Source organism: Elephantulus edwardii, unplaced genomic scaffold (genome assembly GCF_000299155.1).
Source record: "Elephantulus edwardii isolate Elephantulus edwardi_28Jun2011 unplaced genomic scaffold, EleEdw1.0 scaffold00482, whole genome shotgun sequence".
Classification (NCBI taxonomy): Eukaryota; Metazoa; Chordata; class Mammalia; order Macroscelidea; family Macroscelididae; genus Elephantulus; species Elephantulus edwardii.
This window is the reverse complement of record NW_006400232.1, coordinates 215973-227918: the sequence shown is the minus strand read 5'-3', so window position 1 is coordinate 227918 and position 11946 is coordinate 215973. Positions and strand designations below refer to the sequence as shown.

General features: G+C 36.4%; 1 protein-coding gene across 1 annotated transcript in view; it reads left to right on the top strand.

Annotated features, from left to right (window-relative positions):
• LOC102848396 (ATP-binding cassette sub-family A member 13-like) overlaps positions 1–11946 on the top strand; it is a 619024-nt gene that overhangs the window by 454323 nt on the left and 152755 nt on the right. The window contains exons 24-26 of the mRNA XM_006902979.1: positions 3228–3481; positions 5418–5610; positions 6881–6990. Of these exons, the coding sequence (XP_006903041.1) occupies positions 3228–3481; positions 5418–5610; positions 6881–6990 (557 nt within the window). The remainder of the gene's footprint in view (positions 1–3227; positions 3482–5417; positions 5611–6880; positions 6991–11946) is intronic.

Genomic DNA, 11946 nt, shown 5'->3' with positions numbered 1-11946 from the left:
AGCAAAAGAAAAACTCCCTCATTGGTACACAATCTCCCCCCCGCACCTCCCCAAACCCCACCCCCTAGCCCCAAATATATTATATCGTTGGTTTTTAATTAGTCTTCCTCCAATATTGACATCACACTCCTCATAAAACCCTGCTTCCTGAATGATCTGTTATGCATGCCATACAGTGTTTCACTGCTCTGTTCTGAGGACTGATTTTTTTGCCCAATTATAGGTTTTGTATAAGCATTATCAAGTATTCTGGGATTCCCATTTTTCTCAAGGCTAGCCACAACTTATTGTGATCTACACAGTTAAATGCCTCTGCAGTAAATGAAACACAGATAGACATTCTTCTGGTACTTTCTTACAAGAACCATTTTACTTTGGCAATAATGTTTCTAGTGTCAATGTACTGTTCAAGTCTTTTCTAGATAATCTTCAGCAGGATTTTGCTTTTGTGTGATATTGTTTGATAATTTCCATACTCTGTTGGATCACCTTTTTTTAGGAATGGGAATAAATATGGATCTCTTCCAGTCAGTTGGCCAAGTAGTTGTCCTCCAGATATCTTGGCACAACTTGGTGAGTCAAGGCAGCAGCTGTTTGCTGAAATATGTCAATTGGTATTCCATCAATTCCTGGGGCTTTATTTTTTGCCAAGTCCTTCAGAGCAGCCTGTAATTCCTCCTTCATCACCATTGTCTCTTGATCATATGCTGTTTCTTTAAATTCTTCTGTGTCAGCGTATTAGTTTTGGTACAATGACTGTATATTCCTTCCATATGTTGTGTTGTTTTTTTTAAATGAAGTCTTTGTGTTTTATTTATCTTTTTAAAAATTAATTTCAATAAAAGGTTACAGAGACTTTGTATTTCCATTCATTCATTGTTGCACTTTTCTCCCTGCCCAACTCCCTGCCTCCCCCTCCCCAATTTGCTCTTCTCTTGGAAAAGTAAAATAAAAATTCTTTCACTGGTATACAATCCCTCCCCCAAAGTCCACTCCACTATGCAGCCTTCGTTTTGAAAAGTAAAAGAAAACTTCTTTCATTGTTTCCTGAATCATTGACTATTCTGCCCGTAGAACCCTTAAGCATTTCAACTCATGGCTTGAATTTATTCTTTAGTTCTTTCAGCTTAAGAAAGGCTGAGTATATTTGGCCCTTTTTGATATTATAACTCCAGTTCCTTGCACATTTCTTTATAATGTTTTGCCTGCCTTGTCTTCCCAAGTGACCCTTTGAAATCTTCTATTCAGCTCCTTAACTTCTTGATTTCTTCTCTTTGCTTTGGCTTCTCAGCACTCTAGTGCGATATTCAGAGTCTCTTCTGACATCCATTTTGTTCTTTTCTTCTTTCTTCTTTGTAGTGACTTTCTGCATACTTCATCAACAATATTCTCGGTATCTTCCCGCAGCTTATCTGGTCTTCATTCAGTAGTGTTCAAGTCCTCAAATCTGTTCTTGAGTTGTTTTTTAAATTCATGGTAGATAAACTCAAGATGAAATTTTGATTCCTTTGGATATGATATAACCTCCCTTAGTTTTAATTTGAACTTGCATATGAGCGGTTGACGGTCTGTTCCACAATCAGCACTCGACCTAGTTTTCACTACTGATACTGAATTTCTCCAATTGTTCTTTCCACAGATATAATCATTCTGATGTCTGTGCATCCCATCAGGTGAAATCCATGAGTATAACCTGTGTTTATGTTACTTATAAAAGGTATTTTCTAAAAATAGATAATTGATTGTACAGAATTCTATCAGCCTCATTTCTGTCAGCACGTCCATATTTTCTGATTCCTCTTCCTAGTCCCTAAATTCTGCATTCCAGTCATCCATTATTATTAATGCATCTTGGTTACATGTCATAGTCAATCAATTTCTGACTGCAACAGTTGATAAAAATCATCTATTTTCTCCTCTTTGACTCTGGTTGTAGGCACATATATTTGAATGATAGTGGTATTAACAGATATTCCTTGTATGTGTAACTCAAAATATTGTATTTAGAGGTGAATCTAGAAATGCCCTTTTTAACTATGAAAGCAATCTCATTTTTCTCACTTTTTCATCTCCAGCATAACAGCTCATATGATCATGGTATTCAAAATGTCTCATGCTAAATCATCTCATTTAGCTAATACTCAGTATGTCCATATTTATATGTTCTATTTCTTTACAATGTCCAGTTTCCCTATATTCATGCTTCTCATATTCCATATACCAATTGTTAATTTCTTCTTACAACTGTTTCTTGTCCTTTGTGTTTCCACTTGTGAGGGCTCAACTTCAATTTCCATACTCTTAGTCTAGTCTAAGTATGTTCTGCTGTTCGTAGAGTTTTCAAAGACCAGTTATATTTCAGAAGTGGATAGCCAATCCTCCTTCCTAGTCTATTAATTGGGATGTTCATTGTTAGAAGAATATCTGACAGACAAGCATTTTTACCTACAAGATAAAAAACCCTTCCCTGACAGAAATAACGAATACATTCACTGCCCACCCTCTCCCATCCCCAAGCATATTTGACTTGCTCTACCCTTTCCCTACTACATCCCCATTTCTTGCACACCCAGCTACCTGGTCAAACCCTTCCTTCCCAACTACCTTTTAATATGATCTCCAGTCACTTCTGTGATGCCTTGTACTACACACTGCTATTGGTCTCTCACACTGTTGTCCATCTCTTGTTTAGGAGAATTTAAGTCCAAATCCTGTGTATCAATTTCAGAGAGAGATATTTTGCTTGAGGCCGTAATTTAGAAAATCATTGCTCCTGAGTGCTGCATTGTATTCCACCGTGTGAATATACCATAATTTCTCAATCCATTCCATTTTATTTGGGCATGTGGTAGGCTCTTTTTTATTAATATTATGAGATTAAAGATACTTGAAAATTATATTTCCTCTGAGATTCAGGTGATTTAATAAAAGTAGAAGCTTTGAAATAACTAAATTGAGATTAAGAGAGGATAGATGTCACATGGGGAAAGTTGAATCATTAGTTATGGAAACCATGTGTTAATAACAATAACAGTCACAATCACAGCTTTCATGCAACATGAGTAAAGGAAGAAGCCAATTGACAAGGGTGAGAGTTCCATTCTGTGGATATTGTTGAGTTGCTGAGATAGAAATGACCTGTGATATGGGATGGTCAAGGAGACATGGAAGTTATTTGTTAAAAGCAGACATTTTCAAATTTTATTTCTTTTTCTTTCATTATGCAGAATTTACAGAACATTTATGATGTCCTCAAATGGGTTTTTACAATCTTTCCTCAATTCTGCCTGGGACAAGGACTGATAGAGCTTTGTTATAATCAGATAAAATATGACCTGACCCACAAGTTTGGTATTGATTCCTACATAAGTCCCTTTGAGATGAACTTCCTAGGCTGGATCTATGTGGAGTTGGCCTTGCATGGCACGATTCTCCTCCTACTGAGGCTTCTGTTGCATTGGGACTTTCTGCAACAGTTGAGGTATTTCCTGCAGTTTTAATTAACCCTTTAACATCACAGATTCTCTAAAAGAAATATGGTGAAAATTTCATCTTAGAAGTTGTAAGATATGACATATATCTAATTATACTTAATGTCTAATGACACTTGGTGAGATCAATTTATTTAATAGGATCACTGTATTTTCTCTTTTGAAATTACCTAACTTCCTCATGACAGACCATATACTTTGATTATATTTTCTAAGAAAAAATTAATTGATACTATAATATTGACTTTTTAACTATTTTTTAAATTTTATATTGGTATGCACACAAAATTCATATACATTGTGTTTCACACTACCCTTCATTCACATTGTGTTTCACACAATCATTCCTATTCATTTCATCTTGTAAAATCAATCACCACTGAACCATGACCCCAGGACCAAGACTTTTCAAATCCTTATAGAATCTTTCCCATTTCCTTTACCTCCTCCCTCTACCCACCAAGTTGTTTCACCCTGTGATTTTTCCCTTGCTCATCCTCAACCCACTGCTCCCACCCTGACCCCTTGGACCTCCATACATGTTTTACCGGCTATTTTTCTATTTTTACAACAATGGTCCTATGCAGTATTTGTCTTCATGTGACTGAGGTAGTTCACTCAGCATAGCGCATTCCAATCTCTCCCAAATTTTGTAGTTTTTGAAATTTTACTTTTGGAGGCAGATTAAGAGTGGGAATTCAGTGAAGCTATAACCATAAAACTACTATAACTTTGCCAGATATTGTTTCTAGGGCAGTGTATCTCTCTCTGTTGTTGGTATGTACTGTCAAGTTGAAAACAACTCGTAGCTGACCCTCACGTGGGTTTTCAGAGGCCATAACTCATACAGGAGGACACAGTGACTGTAAATTGCCTGTGAAGAGATGCTCATCTTTCTCTCATGAAGCCTTTGGAGAAGTAAAACTACCAGGGTCTGGACCTTTGGGTTAGCAGTACAGCTCTCTACAGACTAGGCTCCAGAGTTCTTGAGACTATCTTTCAGAAAATTAAACTATTTCAAGAACTAAAAGAAAATATTTTTTTTTCAAAATGAACCACTTACCCAAAGAAAACAGAACAAAAGTACCTTCAACTGGGAAGATAGGAAAAGTAAACAATTTGGAATCTTTTTTCCTTTACTGTTAAGTAAATTGTTTTAAGTAAAAGTAGAATTTTGTTCAAAATGAAGCATTTACCCTGGGAAAACAAAACAACAAAAGTATCTTCAATTGGGAAGAGATAGGAGAAGGATACAATTTGGAACCTTTATTCCCCCCTTTATTGTTAAGTAAAATTGTTGTTCATACAGAAATACACAATATTCATTGCATTTTTACAAGTACATAATCTCAAACAGCTGTGTCAGATTAATAAATTGAAAACTACCAGTACTTCAGATGCCTTCACAGAGACTTCTTCCAGTCAATAATCACCTTATGGCTAAACCATAGGGACCTGTGGTGGCCTCATGGATAATTGTGCTGCCAACCCATAAGCATGCAGTTGAATCCTCCTGATACTCTGAAGGAAAAAAGACGGGTAGTGTCCTGTCATGCCACCTACAGCCTCTCAAAATTTGCTGAAGGTCAGCAATGGTTTGGTTCCAACTCAAGGGCACCTAATGACAACTATTGCAGAGTTTTATAGGAATATAGATATTTTCTTCAGGTCAGTAAGGAAAACTGATTTGTATGACAAAACAGATGCCTGCTTCTTGAAATATTTGATTAATAAACCCCTGTGAACCATATCTACTGTGTAACATATGGGTTCAACAAAAGATGAAATTGACTCAATAGCAACAGAGTTTAGTTTGTTTTGATTTTGTTTTTCTGAAGTCCATACCTTTTATATTGATAGATTTCTGAACTCTGTGGCCTATTATAATCTTTCTTCTATGGACTAACTCTCAATTTATCTTTCCAGAAGTCACTCTTCCCTCAAAAACATGGTTGAAACTTCTGCGAATATAGATGTTGAGAAAGAGCAAAGGAGAGTGTTTGAAGGAAGAACCAGTGGAGACATTCTTGTGTTATACAACCTTAGCAAAATTTATCAACACTTTTTCAGAAGGACCACTGCTGTGCAGAATATTAGTTTGGGTATCTCAAAAGGAGAGGTAAATAAATTTTATCTTACCCCTTCCTGTTGCAAGCCTTTTAAGTTAAAATTGGCCATTGTTACTTTCAGAATATCTGACTTTTGGGGTAAAAATCTACAGATTTCACCTCAGTTTCTTAATTTCAAAGGTTCCTTTTAGCTATTAATTCTCAATTTAAGAAACTGTTGTAAAATCTGTAGAAGCAATAGGTTAGTAGAATGTAACTTTAAATTTTCTGTATACTGATTTGATTTGGCTTATTTGTCACATAATTTTTGAAATTCCTTGTGAGTATAGAATTTTAATCATCATCAGGGTATCCTGATGGCTTTTATTCAGTGAAAAAATTTGTAAATTGAATAAACTAAGGAAAGCAGTTCCAGCACTTGGATTTAGTATTCTTTAAGTTATTAATGTAATAAAAAGTTATTGTGATAAGGTTAAGACAACTCATGTATCATCACAATAGTTCATAAACTTTTTCATGAATTTGTCTTTAGTATGAGAAAAATTATTAGTAGGAATTTACAGAAGCCATATAAATTTTTCTTGATTTGGATTTAGAATATAAAAGAAAACCCACTTTGGAAGTCATTATCTCTAATTGTTAAAAATAAAAGACAGTCTTGCATGCATATTGTTCCAAGCACCAGAGGAATTCAAAGTGGGCAATACTGTTATCTGCTTACCATCCATGTCCTGTGTATAAGCTGAAAAAAAGTGTGACAGAGATGAGTGTTCTGAGGTAGAGAGGAATGAGTTAATTACCAGTCCAGTGAAATTTAGCAGTTGCCTTGGGATCTTGCCATGATTTGTGGTAGAAAAAATGTGAAGAAAAGAATATTGTTTTTGTTGCTTGCTATTGCTTTAAGACTAGCTATGCTGTCTTATGCATGTTTTGAACTACCTGTTATGCTTGCTCTGAAAAGAATTATTTTATGTAATTTGGAAAATAAGTAATGGAATATGGAGAAAATATAAACTGGGCTGCTTTTTAAAAAGATTTGTAAAGTATTTGTGACATGGGAATCTCAGCATGTATTGGAGTAGCTGACATTTACTGCCCGTCTTCTTGACTTTTCTACAGGAATGTTTATAAATTTTTACTGGAATTTTGTATCATTCAGTATCAAGATGGTTTTGAAAGTACTTCATAAATCTTTAATTGCTTTATACAGTGGTATTATTTTAAAGGTCTACAGTTATCACAAACCAACAACACCTACTTGTTCTTATTTGAAAGTAAATGTTATTTTTTCCTAATTGTTTACCTTGTGTCTTCCCTTAGTGCTTTGGGCTTCTAGGAGTAAATGGAGCTGGGAAGAGCACCACATTCAAAATGCTGACTGGTGACATTGTTCCAACCTCAGGAAATGCTGTCATCAGGAATCATCAAGGGTAAGATCTGGTATCATCATTGTTGCTGCATAAAATATAGTATTCAAGGACAGAACATCTTTAGCATTCCCTATTCATGCAGACTAAAATTTGAAAATATGATTGATGTTCCTCAAAATTTACTCCTCAATAACTAATTCTCAGAAGAGCTTCCAAATAAAATTGAATTGTTGTTATGTATCATTCATTGAGTTGCTTGAAACTCATAGAAGCCATATGTACAGTGGCTCTGAACCTTGCCCTATCTTGAGCCAGTCTTCTTGCTTCTAACACACCTACCCTCATTATCCCAGTTATTGTTTTAATCCATGTCATCCAGGTGTTGCTCTCCTGCACTAATCCTCCACCCTTCTAAGCATGATGTCTTTTTCAAGGTAATGGTCCTCCCTGGCCACATGCACAAAATGTGTGAGACAGAGCTTCAAAATTCTTGCCTCTGAGGAGAAACTTGATTTCACCCTTTCCATAATAAACTTGTTTGTTCTCTTGGCACCATGATATGTTCAACACTCTTATCCAGTACCACAACTCAAAGGTGTCAATTGTTTTTCAACTCCAGTCATTGTTTAGGCTCTCTGAGGCATTGCAAGTAATTGGCCTGAATTAGGTGCACCTTAGTCTCTATGCTGATGTCATTGCTCTTTAGCATTTTGGAGAGATCCCTGGCAGTATAATCCCCTAATGTAATTCAACTTTTTATTTCCTGAATGCTGGTGCAAAGAGTATTGATTGTGAAGCTGAGCAAGCTGAAATTGTTAACAACCTCAATCTCTTCTCTGTCACAGTGCTACCAATTGGTCCAAGTGTAGGTTTCCCATAAATACAATTAAGTACAAGATCAGGGGCACCAACTTAAGCAGTTTGTGTGCAGGGTGGTCTTAAGTCAGTCCTTCTTTTTGCAGAAAGCTGAGAAAGTAGTTCCCTTGTTTGTAGCTCTGTCTCAAAACTCGCTTGTCCTGTTTGGCTCCTGGGATGGCCTCAAGGCTGCAAGGGGAGAGAGGAGAGAATGGGCAAGGTTTAGCAAATGAATTGACCTTTCCTTGGGAAAGTTTCAGTCCCTGTCTCTTCACCAGCATCCAAACATTCTGGCTCTGGGTGTTAGTGTCTCACCTGAAGCACCTTCTCTCCTGAAACTTAAAATTTTCCTTTGTCTATCCTCAGGCATTCTATTTTATAAAATTAATCACCATTGGACTATGCTCATCATTACTCTGTCGTTTCAGAACCCCGCAAGATCTTTCCCATTTCCTTTGCCCCCTCTTTCCATCCTCTAAATTTTAACATTCTTTAAGAACATATGTTAAAGTTCCTTTTTTGTTGATATACTTAAGATACTAACAAAATTTCTTAATACAAATAATTTTTAAATTTTTGTGTGTTAACAAATTATAAAACAATTTTACAATTGAAATATGACTTTTTTGTACAGTTCTACCTCTCTTCTAAAATTTTAATAACTGCTGCTGTTGTTGTTATGTTCCATTGAGTCACTTGTCGTTCCTACAGATCCTATAAGCTCTGAATTCTGCTCTATCTTGAACCAATCTCATTGTCACTGATACATCTACTCTATTAACCTAGTTACTATGTCAATCCATCTCATATGGGGTCTTCCTGTCTTGTGTTGTCGCTCCACTTTCTAGGCATGATGCCCCTCTCCAAGGATTGGTCTCTCCTGACCAGATGGACACAGTATATGAAATAGAGCTTCAAAATCCTTGCCTCCAAGGAAAAGACTGGTTTCATCCTCTCCAGGACAGATCTATTTGTTTGTATGTTCAATACTCATCTCCTGTGCCACAACTCAAAGACATCTATCCTTCTACTATCATCCTTAGTCATTGTTCAGCTCTCTGATGTATAACAAGCAATTGTGAAGATCATGGCTTAGATCAGGCTCAATATCTTAGATCAAGATTTTTTTGCTATTCAGTACTCTGGAGAGTTCCTTGACAGCCGACTTTCCCAACGCTGGTACCAAGAGTGTTGATTATGAAGCCAAGTAAGTTGAAGCTATTAACAATCTCAATATCTTCTCCATCTATCATGCTGCCAGTTATCACAATGGTTAGAATCTTTGTTTTCTTGGGGTTGGGCTTCAACCCATATTGAAGTCTCTAGTCCTGGATCCTTTGCTGCAAATGCCTCAGGTATTCCTCAGATTCAGTAAGCAAGGTTGTGTCATCTATACAGAGCAGGTTGTTGAAGAGACTTCCTCCAATTTTGATGTCACATTCTACCTCATAAAGTCCAGTCTCCTGAATGATCTGTTCTGCATAGACTGAAGAGGTATGAAGACAGGATTCATTCCTAACACACATCTTTTCTGATTTTGAACCATGCAGTGTTTCCTTGTTGTCTTCTAAGGATTGTTTCCCAGTTGAAGTATAGGTTTCTTATAGGCACAATTAAATATTCTGGGATTCTCATTCTTCTCAAGATTAGCCACAACTTGTTGTGATCCACACAGTTAATGAAAAACTGGTAAATATTTCTCTGGTACTCAGCTTTCAGCCAAGATCCATCTAACATTAGTTATAATAATCCTAGTAAGGTGACCTCTTCTAAACTCAGCCTGCACATCTGGCAGTTCTTTGTCAATATACTGTTCCAATCATTTTTGGATAATCTTCAGTAGGATCATGGTTCACCCTTGTGTGTGATATTAGTGATATTACTCAATAATTCCCACAATAATTTTGCATCACCTTTTTTTTTTTAAATTGGATTAAATATGAACTGCTTCCATTGAGTTGGTTCTGTTAGTTATACTTCAGATATCCTGGCACAACCTGCTTGGCATGTTCAGGTCTGCATTCATTTGTTGAAATATGTAAATTTGTATTTCTTTTATATTGGAGCCTTGTTTTTGTTTTGTTTTTGCTTTTTTTATTTGCCAATTTCTTCAGAGCAGCTTGAAATTCCTCCTTCATCACCATTGTCTCTTGATCATATGCTGTTTCATTAAAGTCTTCTGTTAGACAATTTTTAAATTTTTTTAGTGACTGTGTACTCCTTCTATCATATTTTGATGTTTCATGGAACATTCATCATTCTGCCCATAGAATCTTTAAGTACTGCAACTCAAGGCTTAACTTTTTTTCTTTAGTTTCTTCGGTTTAAGAAATCCAGAGCGAGTTTGTCTCTTGATTTTTCTGATTGCAGTTCTTTAGACATTTCATTACAATACTTTATCTTCCTGAGCTGCCCTTTGAAATCATCTGTTCAGTTCCTTAACTTTTTTATTTCTTCCCTCTACTTTGGCTTTTCAGTGCTCTAGTGCAATATTGAGAGTCTCTTCTGACATCCATTTTGTTCTTTTCTTATTCCTCTGTCTTTGTAATGACCTTTTTTTTGTAAGGCTCATGAATGATATTCTTGATATCCTTTCACAGTTCATCTGGTTTTTAAGGTCTCAGACATGTTCCTGAGATGGTCTTTAAACTGTTTTATTCTTTTGTAAACGACCTATTTTAACTTACTCTTTCTTATAAACATTTACTTAGAAGCTGTGTTATGGTGTGCTATCAAGTCAGAATCAGTTTTTAATTGACCATCTAGTGAGTTTTTCAGGGGCTGTAAATTGCACAAAGATTGCCCATATTTCTTCTCCAAGAAGCTGGTGGACTGACAGCACAACTCTTTAGGTAAAAGTGGTAGAAGTCTCTTACTTAGAAATGTTTTTTTAAATGTTGCAAATGTCTTGAATGGATTTTCTTAAAAACTTTCTGTTTAAAAATGTCTTATAAAGCATACTTTAAATACAGAAAAGGACATATTAGTGAGCTTTCATGAAATGAACAGACTTATGATTGTTCTTAGCTCAGGGGAAAAAGCTCAACACTAATATCACTTATAGAAGAAGGAGACTATTGTAGTCACTTATTTCTCTAATGGTGATTACTATCTTAATTGTTATCATGTAAGTTAGTGTATCATTGTTAGGATTAGAACCAAGAAAAAAAGCAAACGTTTGTACTTGGAAAATTAAGCTATCAGAATCAGGAAGCCAATATTGGCACGCATAGAATTAATTGGTGCCTTGGGAACATGATGATGTCAGAAGTAATGGATACTTAGGATGCATATATAGCTTCAGAGAACAAGAGCGAGCATGAGAACCACCCAGTAATCTTTGAACTCTTTATGACACCATTTTATTTGCCTGGGATTTAGCCCCAACCCCCATCCAGAGAACAAGGCCATAAATAGAGCCTCAGCTCAGTAGCTTGCTGCCTCTTTCATATTTCCTTTTTTTTTTTGGTGAGAAAAACTTGTATTTAGAATTAGTCAGCTGGACTCAGTTTGTTGTTGTTTGATGCCGTTGAGTTTTAGACGACTCATAGTGACCCTATGAACGAACAGCCTGAGCACTGTTCGTACATAGAGTTTCCAGAGGCAAGCTATTTTGGAAGTGGATGCCGCTCCTGCTTCCAGGCTTGATTTAGTCGGTAAGCTCCAGCCAACACTGTCCACCATGGGTACCTATTACCACTATTGGCACATCACTGTCACAGTCTTCAGCATCACAGCAACCACGGGACTCAGTTTAGATGATCCCAATTTTGTTGGCAACATCCAAAGCATCATAGTCAGGAGCAAGTCGAATGAAAGGCTTAATGAAAGTGTTGACCTTAGCCACATTAATATCATAGATCTTCTTTATAGCTTGTTTAATTTGGTGCTTGTTGGCCTTGACATTCACAATGAACACAAGTGTGTTGTTATCTTCCATCTTCATCATGGCTGACTCAGTGGTCAGGGAAAATTTGATGATGGCATAGTGGTCAAGTTTGTTTCTCCTGGGGGGCGCTCTTCAAGGGGTATTTGGGCTGCATTTGGAGTGTCAACATCTTAGGCAGCCAGAAGGTGGGTGATGTGTGGATTTTCTTCTTCTTCTTCTTCTTCTTCTTCTTCTTCTTCTTCTTCTTCTTCTTCTTCTTCTTCTTCCTCCTC